Below are 17,892 nucleotides of genomic sequence, written 5' to 3' on the forward strand. Positions count from 1 at the left end.
AATGAGAATAGAAAGGTTCAGAACTTTTGTAAAACATCACAGTACAGTTGAGAAATATATGGCAAATAGAAATCCAATATGGATGGTGTTAAGAGATAGATGGGAGGTGTTGAATGGAGCTGAAGGATGGGACTAATAACAACAACTAATAACAACAAGATAACTAATGTAAAGCATACTGTGTCCATAATAAATATATAGGTTATAGGTTGAGAGCTTTTGTGAAAGAGCACAGTTAGAAAAATATGGCATATACAGTGAGGGAAAAAAGTATTTGATCCCCTGCTGATTTTGTACGTTTGCCCACTGACAAAGAAATGATCAGTCTATAATTTTAATGGTAGGTTTATTTGAACAGTGAGAGACAGAATAACAACAAAACAATCCAGAAAAACGCATGTCAAAAATGTTATCAATTGATTTGCATTTTAATGAGGGAAATAAGTACTTAACCCCCTCTAAAACAGAAAGATTTCTGGCTCCCAGGTGTCTTTTATACGGGTAATGAGCTGAGATTAGGAGCACACTCTTAAAGGGAGTGCTCCTAATCTCAGCTTGTTACCTGTATAATAGACACCTGTCCACAGAAGCAATCAATCAATCAGATTCCAAACTCTCCACCATGGCCAAGACCAAAGAGCTCTCCAAGGATGTTAGGGACAATATTGTAGACCTACACAAGGCTGGAATGGGCTACAAGACCATTGCCAAGCAGCTTGGTGAGAAGGTGACAACAGTTGGTGCCATTATTTGCAAATGGAAGAAACACAGAATAACTGTAAATCTCCATCGGCCTGGGGCTCCATGCAAGATCTCACCTCGTGGAGATGCAATGATCATGAGAACGGTGAGGATTCAGCCCAGAACTACATGGGAGGATCTTGTCAATGATCTCAAGGCAGCTGGGACCATAGTCACCAAGAAAACAATTTGTAACAAACTACGCCGTGAAGGACTGAAATCCTGCAGCGCCCGCAAGGTCCCCCTGCTCAAGAAAGCACATATAGAGGGCCGTCTGAAGTTTGCCAATGAACATCTGAATGATTCAGAGGAGAACTGGGTGAAAGTGTTGTGGTCAGATGAGACCAAAATCAAGCTCTTTGGTATCAACTCAACTCGCCGTGTTTGGAGGAGGAGGAATGCTGCCTATGACCCCAAGAACACCATCCCCACCGTCAAACATGGAGGTGGAAACATTATGCTTTGGGGGTGTTTTTCTGCTAAGGGGACAGGACAACTTCACCGCATCAAAGGGACGATGGACGGGGCCATGTACCATCAAATCTTGGGTGAGAACCTCCTTCCCTCAGCCAGGGCATTGAAAATGGGTTGTGGATGGGTATTCCAGCATGACAATGACCCAAAACACACGGCCAAGGCAACAAAGGAGTGGCTCAAGAGGAAGCACATTAAGGTCATAGAGTGGCCTAGCCAGTCTCCAGACCTTAATCCCATAGAAAATCTGTGGAGGGAGCTGAAGGTTCGAGTTGCCAAACATCAGCCTCGAAACCTTAATGACTTGGAGAAGATCTACAAAGAGGAGTGGAACAAAATCCCTCCTGAGATGTGTGCAAACCTGGTGGCCAACTACAAGAAACGTCTGACCTCTGTGATTGCCAACAAGGGTTTTGCCACCAAGTACTAAGGCATGTTTTGCAGAGGGGTCAAATACTCATTTCCCTCATTAAAATGCAAATCAATTTATAACATTTTTGACATGCGTTTTTCTGCATTTTTTTGTTGTTATTCTGTCTCTCACTGTTCAAATAAACCTGCCATTAAAATTATAGACTGATCATGTCTTTGTCAGTGGGCAAACGTACAAAATCAGCAGGGGATCAAATACTTTTTTCCCTCACTGTAGAAGCAAACCAGATGGACATCATGAAAATTATCGGAGGAAGTTCAGGAGTAAAAACAAACAAAATATAATTATTGTAGAATTTGAAAAAACACCACCTTTTCACATGTGAGAAGAAAAAACATGTTTTCACCTCACGTGAATTGCAGTTGCAGATGTGAAATGTGCGGTTTCACATGTTAAAAACGTGGAATTGCAAGTTCACGTGAAAATCTAATTTGCAGTTTCACATGTAAGAAAACTCCACATGGTGTTGGTGAAATAGTGTTATTCTCCTCACATGTGAAACATGTTGCAATAGCAATGTTTCCACATATGGAATTGAAAAATCTGTAATGCCATTCTGGAAAAAGGAAACAGCCTACCTGAGAATAATAATTCAAGTGTGTAAAAAATAAATATTTCTGAGCCATCGATTCGGAGTGTTACTGATGCAGGCGCAAGCCTCTCTTCTTCGTTTGTTGGTCAGTGACTGTTGGAAGAAGCCCAGTCAAAGGAACAGAGAAGCTAGCGCTCAATGTCTCCTTATGTTGAAATTTGCGCTGTCAGAGTTAATCTTAACTCAGGTTACCTTTGTCATTTTACTGGACAATTTAGTTTTATCGCAATGTCTGAAAGCGCCCAAAATCTAAAATACATAATCTATAAAGCTAAAAATAAACAATGTGATGTCAAAAGTTGACTTTGTGTCAGGGCGTGTTGTAGGTGTAGTGTAGGAATCAAACGCAGGATGCAGACTGAATGTTCCAAAGGCTGTAATACTGGCCCAACACAGGCAACAGGACAACTAAGCCCGACAGCAAAAACACGCACGAAGGCGAAAGGTAAATGCGCACTAACAGGTGCGACAAAATGTAACGGTGCACACACAGGTGCAAATAAGCTCCAGCACAGTGGAGAAATACGCTCAACCGAGCAAAACACAACACTGACGGAAACAATCACACACAACACTAGACAAACACAACGAGAAACGTATAGGACACTAATTACGTCAAAACAGAAACAGGTGTGGAAACAAACAGACAAAAGCAAACGAACATGAAACATATAGCGGTGGCAGCTAGAATTCCGGAGACGACGAACGCCGAAGCCTGCCCGAACAAGGGAGAGAGGCAGCCTCGGCCGAAACCGTGACAGTACCCCCCCCTTGACGCGCGGCTCCAGACGTGCGCCGACTCCGGCCTCGGGGACGACCAGGAGGACGCGGCGCAGGGCGCGTCGGATGCCTCCGATGGAACTCCGTCAGGAGCGACGGGTCCAACACGTCTCTCCTCGGCACCCAGCACCGCTCCTCCGGACCGTACCCCTCCCACTCCACTAGATACTGGAGACCCCCCATCCGACGTCTCGAATCCAAGATGGATCTCACGGAGTACGCCGGTGCCCCCTCGATGTCCAACGGGGGCGGAGGAGTCTCCAAGATCTCATCTTCTTGGAGTGGGCCCGCTACCACCGGCCTGAGAAGGGACACATGGAACGAGGGGTTAATACACTTATACTCCACAGGTAGCTGTAATCTATAACATACCTCGTTCAACCTTCTCAGGACTTTAAATGGCCCTACAAACCGCCGACCCAGTTTCCGACAGGGCAGGCGGAGGGGCAGGTTTCTGGTAGAGAGCCAGACTCGATCACCAGGTGCGTTCACCGGTGCCTCACTGCGGTGGAGATCAGCGCTCGCCTTCTGACGTCGGAGGGCCCGCTGCAGGTGGACGTGTGCAGCGTTCCAAGTCTCCTCCGAGCGCCGCGCCCACTCATCCACCGCAGGAGCCTCGATCTGGCTCTGCTGCCAGGGTGCCAGAACCGGCTGGTAACCTAACACACATTGAAATGGAGTTAGGTTAGTGGAGGAATGGCGTAGGGAATTCTGGGCCATCTCGGCCCAGGGAACGTACCTTGACCACTCCTCCGGCCGGTCCTGGCAGTATGTTCTGAGAAACCTATAGGACACTAATTACGTCAAAACAGAAACAGGTGTGGAAACAAACAGACAAAAGCAAACGAACATGAAACATATAGCGGTGGCAGCTAGAATTCCGGAGACGACGAACGCCGAAGCCTGCCCGAACAAGGGAGAGAGGCAGCCTCGGCCGAAACCGTGACACTTTGAGGTTAAAGAAAGTGTGTTTATCAATTTACCAGATTTAGCTAACTGTTACTTTGGACTAAATCAAAATGTAAATATTCATGTAATGCTTTTTGTACAGTGGCTTGCGAAAGAATTCACCCCCCTTGGCATTTTTCCTATTTTGTTGCCTTACAACCTGGAATTAAAATTGATTTTTGGGGGGTTTGTATAATTTGATTTACACAACATGCCTACCACTTTGAAGATGCAAAATATTTTTTATTGTGAAACAAACAAGATATAAGACAAAAAAACAGAAAACTTGAGCGTGCATAACTATTCACCCCCCCAAAGTCAATACTTTGTAGAGCCACCTTTTGCAGCAATTACAGCTGTAAGTTTCTTGGGGTATGTCTCTATAAGCTTGGCACATCTAGCCACTGGGAGTTTTGCCCATTCTTCAAGGCAAAACTGCTCCAGCTCCTTCAAGTTGGATGGGTTCCGCTGGTGTACAGCAATCTTTAAGTCATACCACAGATTCTCAATTGGATTGAGGTCTGGGCTTTGACTAGGCCATTCCAAGACGTTTAAATGTTTCCCCTTAAACCACTCAAGTGTTGCTTTAGCAGTATGCTTAGAGTCAATGTCCTGCTGGAAGGTGAATCTCCGTCCCAGTCTCAAATCTCTGGAAGACTGAAACAGGTTTCCCTCAAGAATTTCCCTGTATTTAGCGCCATCCATCTTTCCTTCAATTCTGACCAGTTTTCCAGTCTCTGCCGATGAAAAACATCCCCACAGCATGATGTTGCCACCACCATGCTTCACTGTGGGGATGGTGTTCTCGGGGTGATGAGAGGTGTTGGGTTTTGCGCCAGACATAGCGTTTTCCTTGATGGCCAAAAAGCTCAATTTTAGTTGCATCTGACCAGAGTACCTTCTTCCATATGTTTGGGGAGTCTCCCGCATGCCTTTTGGCGAACACCAAACGTGTTTGCTTATTTTTTTCTTTAAGCAATGGCTTTTTTCTGCCACTCTTCTGTAAAGCCCAGCTCTGTGGAGTGTACGGCTTAAAGTGGTCCTATGGACAGATACTCCAATCTCCGCTGTGGAGCTTTGCAGATCCTTCAGGGTTATCTTTGGTCTCTTTGTTGCCTCTCTGATTAATGCCCTCCTTGCCTGGTCTGTGAGTTTTGGTGGGCGGCCATCTCTTGGCAGGTTTGTTGTGGTGACATATTCTTTCTATTTTTTAATAATGGATTTAATGGTGCTCCGTGGGATGTTCAAAGATTCTGATATTTTTTTATAACCCAACCCTGATCTGTGCTTCTCCACAACTTTGTCCCTGACCTGTTTGGAGAGCTCCTTGGTCTTCATGGTGCCGCTTGCTTGGTGGTGCCCCTTGCTTAGTGGTGTTGCAGACTCTGGGGCCTTTCAGAACAGGTGTATATATACTGAGATCATGTGACACTTAGATTGCACACAGGTGGACTTTATTTAACTAATTATGTGACTTCTGAAGGTAATAGGTTGCACCAAATCTTATTTAGGGGCTTCATAGCAAAGGGGGTGAATACATATGCACGCACCACTTTTCCGTTATAATTTTTTTATAATTTTTTGAAACAAATTATTATTTCGTTTCACTTCACCAATTTTAACTATTTTGTGTATGTCCATTACATGAAATCCAAATAAAAATGCATTTAAATGACAGGTTGTAATGCAACAAAATAGGAAAAACGCCAAGGGGGATGAATACTTTTGCAATGCACTGTATAAAGTAATCTTAAATTACAACTCAATTTGAGCAAATTAGGAATTCGCAATTAATCACAGCAAATCCTGTGATAAAGTCGATCACATTTTTTAATCGTTTGACATCCCTATTTTGCATTCAAATGAGAAAATGCACGTGAAAGTGTAGCGGATATGAGTCGGGTATGGTTGATGAGGTAGCCCCACCTGTGACTTCAAAATAAGTGTTGTCCCTCTTGGTCGAATGGTCAAGACTTCAGCTTCCCTCGTGGGAGGCCCGGGATCTAATCCCACCAGTTACAAAAGCACACGTGAATTTTATAATATCACATGAAATGTTGGGAAACCACATGTGTCTGAGTCGTGAAAAATCCATGTGAAACCATACACGCGTCCAAAAACCATGTGTCTGATTCACGTGTCTTTTTTTCCCACGTGACATTTTTCAACAGATGTATTCACGTGAAAAATGTATGTGAAACAAAACACGTGTCTGAGTCGTGAAATTCACACATGTCCGAAAACCACGTTTTTTCACGTGATCTTTTGTAAGGGCAGACACACACACACACTTGTGCTAACCACATCCACTGCTTTATTTAACCAGGGTGTGTGTGTGACTGTGGTTGTGAAGTGTTTTTATTGTGTCTGTGCTTATGGTCACTCTCCTCTCTGTCTGTGTGTGTAACAGAGTACGAAATGGAGCGCTCTTTTTTCCTGAGGATGAAGTGTGTGTTGGCCAAGCGTAATGCAGGACTGACGTGTGGAGGATATAAGGTACATGTTTACATTTTAGTCATTTAGCAGACGCTCTTATCCAGAGCGACTTACAGGAGCGATTAGGGTTAAGTGCCTTGCTCAAGGGCACATCGACAGATTTTTTTACCTAGTCGGCTCGGGGATTCAAACCAGAAACCTTTTGGTTACTGGCTCAACGCTCTTAACCACTAGGCTACCTGCCATACTACCAGGGGTGCAACTTTGGCTTTAGAAGTGGGGGGGACATAATATATATATTTTTATATATTTTTTTGATCCAGTCGGATAAACACTCCAAACAGCATATCCGACCACTAGGAGGTGTCCGCATGGTCCTAAAGCACACTGTTGCCTCGTTTTGTATCACATTCCATAGATGAAACTGGGGGGGACGAAAAATGCAATTTCAGAATGTGGGGGGGACATGTCCCCCCTGTTAAAAGCTCTGACGAAGGCCTTGAGGCTGATACGTAAAGCGTATAAAAGAGCAGTGATACTAGCAAGAGCAGTGTGCAGGTTTCTTATTTTTTCTCCCCCCGTCCCCTATGAAAGTTGCGCCCCTGCGTACTACTATAATGAAATGCAATATTTGAAATCACATTTCTTCGTTACTGTATACCATGATAATCTGTGTCTCTGGAAGTAGTAAACCTTTCATGAATAACAATATAAGATAGAAAGTAGATAATTACATTTACATTTACATTTACGTCATTTAGCAGACGCTCTTATCCAGAGCGACTTACAAATTGGTGCATTCACCTTATAGCCAGTGGGATAACCACTTTACAATTATTTATTTTTTTGGGGGGGTGGGGTGGGGTAAGGGGGGGTTAGAAGGATTACTTTATCCTATCCCAGGTGTTCCTTATTTCAAATTAAACACCTACAGTTGAAATGCATCAATTTTGTAGAGATTATTATTATATCAAAACAAAGATGTATTATATTTCTAGATTTGTTTGTTTTGTTCTATTGAGTCTATAACATTATTATAGTGTTATCACAGTGTTAACAGGTTATTTGTAACTGCATATTGTTTGTCTGAGACTCAGCAGCTGCAGCATTTCCACTTGACTCACTCAAATCTCCTACGACAACCACGTCTCTCCTAAAACACTCCACAGTCGTTCCTCCACCATCCTCATCTCTAGATGCAACAGCTGTATTCTTGACTCCCTCCTTCTTCCCTCTCCCTATATAATATAAATCACCTAGCAGATTGCAATGGAGATCTGCTGTAAATTTACATTGGCATTAAACAAGACGTTTCTGTTAAGTAGTAGAATAAATAATCAGTGTGAACTGGGCGAGTGCTATAGAATGGCCAGGGCGAGGCCCGCATGGGCATAGGTAAACAGGAAGTGATGAAGAGAAATAGTACCTTTTAGCTTACATTTACATTTACATTTACGTCATTTAGCAGACGCTCTTATCCAGGGCGACTTACAAATAGGTGCATTCACCTTATAGCCAGTGGGATAACCACTTTACAATGTTTTTTTTTTTTTTTTTTTTTTTTTTTTGGGGGGGGGGGGGTGGGTTGGAGTAAAGGCAAGCTTCTAGGCACGTAGCTGTTCAAGGGAGAGGAGGGGAGCGGTGGTGGAGAGGGGGTGGAGAGGGGCACTTAGTGGGGTGCAGCCTGAAGGTTGAACCTGCTTTTGCAGAGTGAGTGAGAGAAGAATTCTGCATTACCAACAATGTTGTTTCTCAATCTATCTCTCAGATCTACCTAAATTTGGACACAAAACCACATTTAGGACACATGTTAAGGCAAGGTGTAAAGCCTCTCTGTCTAGCTATATCTATGTACATGCATGTATCTATCTCCATATCACTGTGTAAAGCCCCTCTCATCTCTCTGCTTCCCAGGTGATCCACTGCAGTGGCTATTTGAAGATCCGTCAGTACGTGATGGACATGGCGCTGTATGACACGTGTTATCAGATCGTGGGCCTGGTGGCGGTTGGTCACTCCCTGCCTCTCAGTGGTATCACAGAGATCAAGCTCCATAGCAACATGTTCATGTTCAGGGCCAGCCTGGACCTCAAGCTCATCTTCCTGGACTCCAGGTATGGAAGGAAAGGAGGGAGGGAGGGAGGAAAAAAACAGAGAATAGAAAATAAAAGACAAACACAGCAAAGGATTTGAACATCATGTTTTACTTTTGACCCCTGACCTCTGGGTTCAAGGGTGGCTGAGTTGACGGGATACGAACCCCAGGACCTGATCGAGAAAACGCTGTACCACCACGTGCATGGCTGTGATGTATTCCATCTACGCTTCGCTCACCACCTCTGTGAGTCAGTCCCCCTCTGTGGTTACATTGAGACACTTATTACTAAACAACCCACACTCTCCTTGAGAGGGTTAGGATTTCTATAAGTGGCAGCTGTGGAGTTTCCCACAGAATATGCATGCAGGTTCAAGAGGAGAATAAAAATGCTACAGTATTCATGAGTCAAGCCTGTCAAAGGAACTCAGTCTTTTGCTGGCACTCTCTCCCAAGCATTCTGTTTGTATTCTATAGCTATGTGCACTTCTCTTTCTGTCTTTCAATATTTTATTCAGGCACAGTCCAGTCTGTGATTTGATCTCTCTCTCACCCCCATATTTCTCTCTCTCCCCCTCCCTCCTCTCTCTCTCCCCCTCTCTCTCCTGCAGTGTTGGTGAAAGGGCAGGTCACCACTAAGTACTACCGTATGTTGTCCAAGCACGGGGGCTGGGTGTGGGTGCAGAGCTACGCCACCATCGTCCACAACAGCCGCTCCTCCAGACCCCACTGCATCGTCAGCGTCAACTACGTTCTCACGTGAGTCAACACTTTCCCCTTTGACCTGAGTGGGGCTGTGACAGGTGAATCTCTCCCTAAAACATTTCCATTTAATAGTCTTAGACATTTTGTGGCAAAAAGTCTGGGTTTGAAACACAGGCTAATTTGTAAGGTGGTGCCCCCGGTTTGTCTGTGTGTCTGTGTGTGTAACAGAGTACGAAATGGAGCGCTCTTCTTTCCTGAGGATGAAGTATGTGTTGGCCAAGCGTAATGCAGGACTGACGTGTAGAGGATATTTTACATTTACATTTACATCATTTAGCAGACGCTCTTATCCAGAGCGACTTACAAATTGGTGCATTCAACTTATGATAGCCAGTGGGACAACCACTTTTTTTTTTTTTTTTTTTACTTTTTTTTACGGGGGGTGGGGGAAGAAGGATTACTTTATACTATTCCAGGTATTCCTTAAAGAGGTAGGGTTTCAAGTGTCTCCGGAAGGTGGTCAGTGACTCCGCTGTCCTGGCGTCTTGGGGGAGCTTGTTCCACCATTGGGGTTCCAGAGCAGCAAATAGCTTTGACTGGGCTGAGCGGGAACTGTGCTTCCGTAGAGGTAGGGGAGCTAGCAGGCCAGAGGTGGATGAACTTAGTGCCCTCGTTTGGGTATAGGGTCTGATCAGAGCCTGAAGGTAAGGAGGTGCCGTTCCCCTCACAGCTCCATAGGCAAGCACCATGGTCTTGTAGTAGATGCAAGCTTCAACTGGAAGCCAGTGGAGTGTGCGGAGGAGCGGGGTGACATGAGAGAACTTGGGAAGGTTGAACACCAGACGGGATGCAGCGTTCTGGATGAGTTGTAGGGGTTTAATGGCACAGGCAGGGAGCCCAGCCAACAGTGAGTTGCAGTAATCCAGACGGGAGATGACAAGTGCCTGGATTAGGACCTGTGCCGCTTTCTGTGTAAGGTAGGGTCGTACTCTGCAAATGTTGTAGAGCAAGAACCTGCAGGATCGAGTCACCGCTTTGATGTTAGCGGAGAACGACAGGGTGTTGTCCAGGGTCACGCCAAGGTTATTTGCACTCTGGGAGGAGGACACAATGGAGTTGTCAACCGTGATGGCGAGATCATGGAGCGGGCAGTCCTTCCCCGGGAGGAAGAGCAGCTCCGTCTTGCCGAGGTTCAGCTTGAGGTGGTGATCCGACATCCACACTGATATGTCTGCCAGACATGCAGAGATGCGATTCGCCACCTGGTTATCAGAAGGGGGAAAGGAGAAAATTAATTGTGTGTCTTCTGCGTAGCAATGATAGGAGAGACCATGTGAGGATATGACAGAGCCAAGTGACTTGGTGTATAGAGAGAATAGGAGAGGGCCTAGAACTGAGCCCTGGGGGACACCAGTGGTGAGAGCACGTGGTGCAGAGACAGATTCTCGCCACGCCACCTGGTAGGAGCGACCTGTCAGGTAGGACGCAATCCAAGAGTGAGCAGCGCCGGAGATGCCCAACTCGGAGAGGGTGGAGAGGAGGATCTGATGGTTCACAGTATCAAAGGCAGCGGATAGGTCTAGAAGGATAAGAGCAGAGAAGAGAAAGTTAGCTTTAGCAGTGCGGAGAGCCTCCGTGACACAGAGAAGAGCAGTCTCAGTTGAATGACCAGTCTTGAAACCTGACTGGTTTGGATCAAGAAGGTCATTCTGTGAGAGATAGCAGGAGAGTTGGCTAGAGACGGCACACTCAAGAGTTTTGGAGAGAAAAGAAAGAAGGGATACTGGTCTGTAGTTGTTGACATCGGAGGGATCGAGTGTAGGTTTATTGAGGAGGGGTGCAACTCTCGCTCTCTTGAAGACGGAAGGGACATGGCCAGCGGTCAAGGATGAGTTGATGAGCGAGGTGAGGTAAGGGAGAAGGTCTCTGGAAATGGTCTGGAGAAGAGAGGAGGGGATAGTGTCAAGCGGGCAGGTTGTTGGGCGGCCGGCCGTCACAAGTCGCAAGATTTCATCTGGAGAGAGAGGGGAGAAAGAAGTCAAAGCATAGGGTAGGGCAGTGTGAGCAGAACCAGCGGTGTCATTTGACTTAATACATGAGGATCGGATGTGGTAGAAAGTGGCTTTAGCAGCGGAAACAGAGGAAGATAATGTAGAGAGGAGGGAGTGAAAAGATGACAGGTCCGCAGGGAGTCTAGTTTTCCTCCATTTCCGCTCGGCTGCCCGGAGCCCTCTTCTGTGAGCTCGCAATGAGTCGTCAAGCCACCGAGCCGGCCGGGAGGATAGGGGACATAGAGAGTCAAAAGATGCAGAAAGGGAGGAGAGGAGGGTTGAGGAGGCAGAATCAGGAGATCGGAGGGAGAAGGATTTAGCAGAGGGAAGAGATGATAGGATGGAAGAGGAGAGAGTAGCGGGAGAGAGAGAGTGAAAATTGCGATGGCACATTACCATCTGAGTAGGGGCAGAGTGAGTAGTGTTGGAGGAGAGCGAGAGAGAAAAGGATACAAAGTAGTGGTCGGAGACTTGGAGGGGAGTTGCAGTGAGATTAGTAGAAGAACAGCATCTAGTAAAGATGAGGTCAAGCGTATTGCCTGCCTTGTGAGTAGTGGGGGACGGTGAGAGGGTAAGGTCAAAAGAGGAAAGGAGTGGAAAGAAGGAGGCAGAGAGAAATGAGTCAAAGGCAGACGTAGGGAGGTTAAAGTCACCCAGAACTGTGAGGGGTGAGCCATCCTCAGGAAAGGAACTTATCAAGGCGTCAAGCTCATTGATGAACTCTCCAAGGGAACCTGGAGGGCGATAAATGACAAGGATGTTAAGCTTGAATGGGCTAGTGACTGTGACAGCATGGATTTCAAATGAGGAGATAGACAGATGGGTCAGGGGAAAAAGAGAGTATGTCCACTTGGGAGAGATGAGGATTCCTGTGCCACCGCCGCGCTGACCAGATGCTGGCAGTCCAAGATAGCGTAGCAGTGCGGTCGTGTTCTCTTGTGTGTCCATGTAAATAGCCTGTTTTTTGTATTTTTTGTGTGTATTTTACGTATATATTTCCCTATCACACTTTTCATCCTTCTACTAAATATACTTTCCTGCAACCCGCCTCACTCAATGTGGAACGGATTCTATTATTTACTCACCTTTATCTAGAATCTCCAGTTGAAACTAGCCAGCCAGCTAACTAGCTAACTAGCTACTTGCTATTAGTCACCGTTAGCGGTTTTCACCCAGAACATCGGATTTTCTGCCGGAATAACTGAATCACTGGACCTTAACACCGGATCTAGCTAGCCGCAACCGAATGGATGTCGAATAGATGTTGCTGTAGGCTAATCACCACTGCCCCCATAGCACTAGTTAGCCTTAAGCCTTGAGCTAGCCCCGGCTATCTACCTCTCTGTCTACCGGACGGGAGTAGCCAGCTAACCAGCTAACTAGCTACTTGCTATTAGCCACCGTTAGCGGCTTTTTCTCCATTGTCCGTGGCCTGCACTACCTACCAGCCAGCTCTAGTCTGGACTATTATCGGCCAGTTTGCACTGTCTGCACAGCAAATTTTCGACCCAGAACCTATCGGATTTTCTGCCGGAATCACTGAAACACTGGATAATCGCAACTAGCTAGCTGCAACCATATGAACGTTGTTGTTGGCTAATCAGCATTGAGCTAGCCTTGAGTCAAGCACATCTCCCGGCTACCTACCTCTCTGTCAACCGGACGGGACCTCGTACAGTCGACACGGAGCCCTGCCGATCCATCACGACTGGTCTGCCGACGTAATCGTCTGTGGTTTCAACAGGGTTCCTGTTGCGACGACCACGAAGATCCATCTGCTAGCTCCGGCCCGCTAGCACACGCAAACTACAACTGTGCTTCCTGCTCGCTGTGCTGAAGCACCAATTTGAACTGCTCTTTGACTCACATATTGCTGTTCACTGGACCTTATGATCACTCAGCTGCACAGCTGATGCCTTCTGGACTGTTCCTTTACACGGTACCCTGTCCTGTTTATTCTGTTTAGCCTCAGCCCAAACTTTATCGCCATTACCAGTTGTTGTCTTAGCTCTCTCTAATAACACCTGTGATTGCGTTATGCCTCTCTCCCATGTCAATATGCCTAGCCTATTGCTGTTTGGGTTAGTTCTTTTTGTACTATTTCACTGTAGAGCCCCCAGTCCCACTCAACCAGCCTCAGAGAGCTCCTTTGTTCCACCCCCCATATACGCCGAGACCGGCTCAATCGGTGCCTCCAGTGATGCTATCTCTTTCATTGTTACCCAACGCTTAGGTTTACCTCCACTGTACTCATATCCTTCCATATCCTTGTCTGTACATAATGCCCTGAATCTTTTCTACAACGCCTGGAAATCTGCCCCCTTTATTCTCTGTACCCAACGCACTAGAAGACCAGTTCTTAAAGCCTTTAGCCATATCCTTATTCTAGTCCTCCTCTGTTCCTCTGGTGATGTAGAGGCTAACCCAGGCCCTGCAGCCCCCAGTATCACTCCTACTCCCCAGGAGCTATCATTTGTTGACTTCTGTAACCGTAAAAGCCTTGGTTTTCTGCACGTTAACATTAGAAGTCTACTTCCTAAGTTTGAGTTATTCACTGCGTTAGCACACTCCACCAACCCTGATGTTCTAGCAGTGTCTGAATCCAGGCTTAGGAAGGCCACCAAAAATTCTGAAATTTCCATCCCCAACTACAACATTTTCCATTTAGATAGAACTGCCAAAGGGGGTGGAGTTGCAATCTACTGTAGAGATAGCCTACAGAGCTCTATCATACTATCCAGGTTTGTGCCCAAACAGTTTGAGCTTCTACTTCTAAAAATCCACCTTTCCAGAAATAAGTCTCTCACTGTTGCCGCTTGCTACAGACCCCCCTCAGCCCCCAGCTGTGCCCTGGATACCATATGTGAATTGATTGCCCCCCATTTATCCTCAGAGTTCATACTGCTTGGTGACCTAAATTGGGATATGCTTAACATCCCGGCCATCCTACAATCCAAACTAGATGCCCTCAATCTCACACAAATGATCAACGAACCTACCAGGTACAACCCTAAATCCGTAAACATGGGTACCCTCAAAAATATTATCCTGACTAACTTACCCTCTAAATACACCTCCGCTGTCTTCAACCAGGATCTCAGCGATCACTGCCTTATTGCCTGCGTCCGTAACGGGTCCGCGGTCAAACGACCACCCCTCATCACTGTCAAACGCTCCCTAAAACACTTTAGTGAGCAGGCCTTCCTAATTGACCTGGCCCAGGTATCCTGGATGGATATAGATCTCATTCCGTCAGTAGAGGATGCCTGGTAGTTCTTTTAAAAGTAATTTCCTCTCAATCTTAAATAAACTTGCCCCATTCAAAAAATACAGAACGAAGAACAGATATAGCCCCTGGTTCTCCTCAGACTTGACTGTCCTGACCAGCACAAAAACATCCTGTGGCGTACTGCATTAGCATCAAATAGCCCCCGCGATATGCAACTTTTCAGGGAAGTCAGGAACCAATATACACAAGCAGTTAGGAAAGCAAAGGCTAACTTTTTCAAACAGAAATGTGCATCCTGTAGCACTAACTCCAAAAAGTTTTGGGACACTGTAAAGTCCATGGAGAATAAGAGCACCTCCTCCCAGCTGCCCACTGCACTGAGGCTAGGAAACACTATCACCACCGATAAAGCTACAATAATCAAGAATTTCAACAAGCATTTTGCTATGGCTGGCCATGCTTTCCACCTGGATACCACTACCCTGGCCACCAGCTCTGCACCCTCCGCTGCAACTTGCCCATGCACCCCCCCCCCCCCCCCCCCCCCCCGATTCTCCTTCACACAAATTCAGACAGCTGATGTTCTGAAAGAGCTGCAAAATCTGGACCCCTACAAATCATCTGGACATTCTGGACCCTTTCTTTCTAAAACTAGCCGCCGAAATTGTCGCAACCCCTATTACTAGCCTGTTTCAACCTCTCTTTCGTAACGTCTGAGATCCCCAGAGATTGGAAAGCTGCCGCGGTCATCCCCCTCTTCAAAGGGGGTGACACTCTAGATCTAGAACTGTTACAGACCTATATCCATCCTGCCCTGCCCTTCGAAAGTTTTTGAAAGCCAAGTTAACAAACAGATCACCGACCATTGCGAATCCCACCGTACCTTCTCCGCTATGCAATCCGGTTTCCGAGCTGGTCATGGGTGCACCTCAGCCACGCTCAAGGTCCTAAACGATACTATAACCGCGATTGATAATAGACAGTACTGTGCAGCCGTCTTCATCGACCTGGCCAAGGCTTTTGACTCTGTCAACCACCGCATTCTTATTGGCAGACTAAATAGCCTTGGTTTCTCAAATGACTGCCTTGCCTGGTTCACCAACTACTTCTCAGATGGAGTTCAATGTGTCAAATCGGAGGGCCTGTTGTCTGGACCTATGGCAGTCTCTATGGGGGTGCCACAGGGTTCAATTCTTGGGCCGACTCTTTTCTCTGTGTATATCAATGATGTCGCTCTTGCTGCTGGTGACTCTCAGATCCACCTCTACGCAGACGACACCATTTTGGACACTGTGTTAACAAACCTCCAAACGAGCTTCAATGCCATACAACACTCCTTCGGTAGCCTCCAACTGCTCTTAAACACTCGTAAAACTAAATGCATGCTCTTCAATCGAACGCTACTGGCACCCGCCCACCCGACTAGAGTCACTACTCTCCACGGGTCTGACCTAGAGTATGTGGACAACTACAAATACCTAGGTGTCTGGTTAGACTGTAAACTCTCCTTCCAGACTCACATTAAGAATCTCCAATCCAAAGTTAAATCTAGAATCGGCTTCCTATTTCGCAACAAAGCCTCCTTCACTCATGCTGCCAAACATGCCCTCGTAAAACGGACTATCCTACCGATCCTTGACTTCGGCAATATCATTTACAAAATAGCCTCCAACACTCTACTCAGCAAATTGGATGTAGTCTATCACAGTGCCATCCGTTTTGTCACCAAAGCCCCATATACTACCCACCACTGTGACCTGTACGCTCTTGTTGGCTGGTCCTCACTACATATTCGTCGCCAAACCCACTGGCTCCAGGCCATCTAAAAATCACTGCTAGGCAAATCCCCGCCTTATCTTAGCTCATTGGTCACCATAGCAACACCCACCCGTAGTATGCGCTCCAGCAGGTATATCTCACTGGTCATCAAAGCCAACACCTCCTTTGGCCGCCATTCCTTCCAGTTCTCTGCTGCCAATGACTGGAACGAATTGCAAAATCTCTGAAGCTGGAGACTCTTATCTCCCTCACTAACTTTAAGCATCAGTTGTCAGAGCACCTTACCGATCACTGCACCTGTACACAGCCCATCTGAAATTAGCCCACCCAACTACCTCATTCCCATATTGTTATTTATTTTGCTCATTTGCACCCCAGTATCTCTATTTGCACATCATCTCTTGCACATCTATCATTCCAGTGTTAATACTAATTGTAATTATTTTGCACTATAGCCTGTTTATTGCCTTACCTCCATAACTTGCTACATTTGCACACACTGTACATATATTTTCTGTTGTATTTTTGACTTTATGTTTTGTTTTACCCCATACAGTGGGGAGAACAAGTATTTGATACACTGCCGATTTTGCAGGATTTCCTACTTACAAAGCATGTAGAGGTCTGTAATTTTTATCATAGGTACACTTCAACTGTGAGAGACGGAATCTAAAACAAAAATCCAGAAAATCACATTGTATGATTTTTAAGTAAATAATTTGCATTTTATTGCATGACATAAGTATTTGATCACCTACCAACCAGTAAGAATTCCGACTCTCACAGACCTGTTAGTTTTTCTTTAAGAAGCCCTCCTGTTCTCCACTCATTACCTGTATTAACTGCACCTGTTTGAACTCGTTACCTGTATAAAAGACACCTGTCCACACACTCAATCAAACAGACTCCAACCTCTCCACAATGGCCAAGACCAGAGAGCTGTGTAAGGACATGGGCTACAGGACAATAGGCAAGCAGCTTGGTGAGAAGGCAACAACTGTTGGCGCAATTATTAGAAAATGGAAGACGTTCAAGATGACGGTCAATCACCCTCGGTCTGGGGCTCCATGCAAGATCTCACCTCGTGGGGCATCAATGATCATGAGGAAGATGAGGGATCAGCCCAGAACTACACGGCAGGACCTGGTCAATGACCTGAAGAGAGCTGGGACCACAGTCTCAAAGAAAACCATTAGTAACACACTGCGCCGTCATGGATTAAAATCCTGCAGCGCACGCAAGGTCCCCCTGCTCAAGCCAGCGCATGTCCAGGCCCGTCTGAAGTTTGCCAATGACCATCTGGATGATCCAGAGGAGGAATGGGAGAAGGTCATGTGGTCTGATGAGACAAAAATAGAGCTTTTTGGTCTAAACTCCACTCGCCTTGTTTGGAGGAAGAAGAAGGATGAGTACAACCCCAAGAACACCATCCCAACCGTGAAGCATGGAGGTGGAAACATCATTCTTTGGGGATGCTTTTCTGCAAAGGGGACAGGACGACTGCACCGTATTGAGGGGAGGATGGATGGGGCCATGTATCGCGAGATCTTGGCCAACAACCTCCTTCCCTCAGTAAGAGCATTGAAGATGGGTCGTGGCTGGGTCTTCCAGCATGACAACGACCCGAAA

The 17,892-nt window shown here is 46.2% G+C and overlaps 1 protein-coding gene across 1 annotated transcript in view; it reads left to right on the top strand.

Moving 5' to 3' along the window:
* Positions 1–17,892, top strand: part of LOC311142323 (single-minded homolog 2-like) — a gene marked incomplete at its 3' end in the record, with an annotated part of 33,943 nt that overhangs the window by 12,407 nt on the left and 3,644 nt on the right. The window contains exons 5-8 of the mRNA XM_084177950.1: positions 6,379–6,464; positions 8,319–8,518; positions 8,639–8,745; positions 9,111–9,258. Of these exons, the coding sequence (XP_084034076.1) occupies positions 6,379–6,464; positions 8,319–8,518; positions 8,639–8,745; positions 9,111–9,258 (541 nt within the window). The remainder of the gene's footprint in view (positions 1–6,378; positions 6,465–8,318; positions 8,519–8,638; positions 8,746–9,110; positions 9,259–17,892) is intronic.

Source organism: Coregonus lavaretus (assembly GCF_964263955.1).
Source record: "Coregonus lavaretus genome assembly, chromosome: 15".
NCBI classification, from domain to species: domain Eukaryota; kingdom Metazoa; phylum Chordata; class Actinopteri; order Salmoniformes; family Salmonidae; genus Coregonus; species Coregonus lavaretus.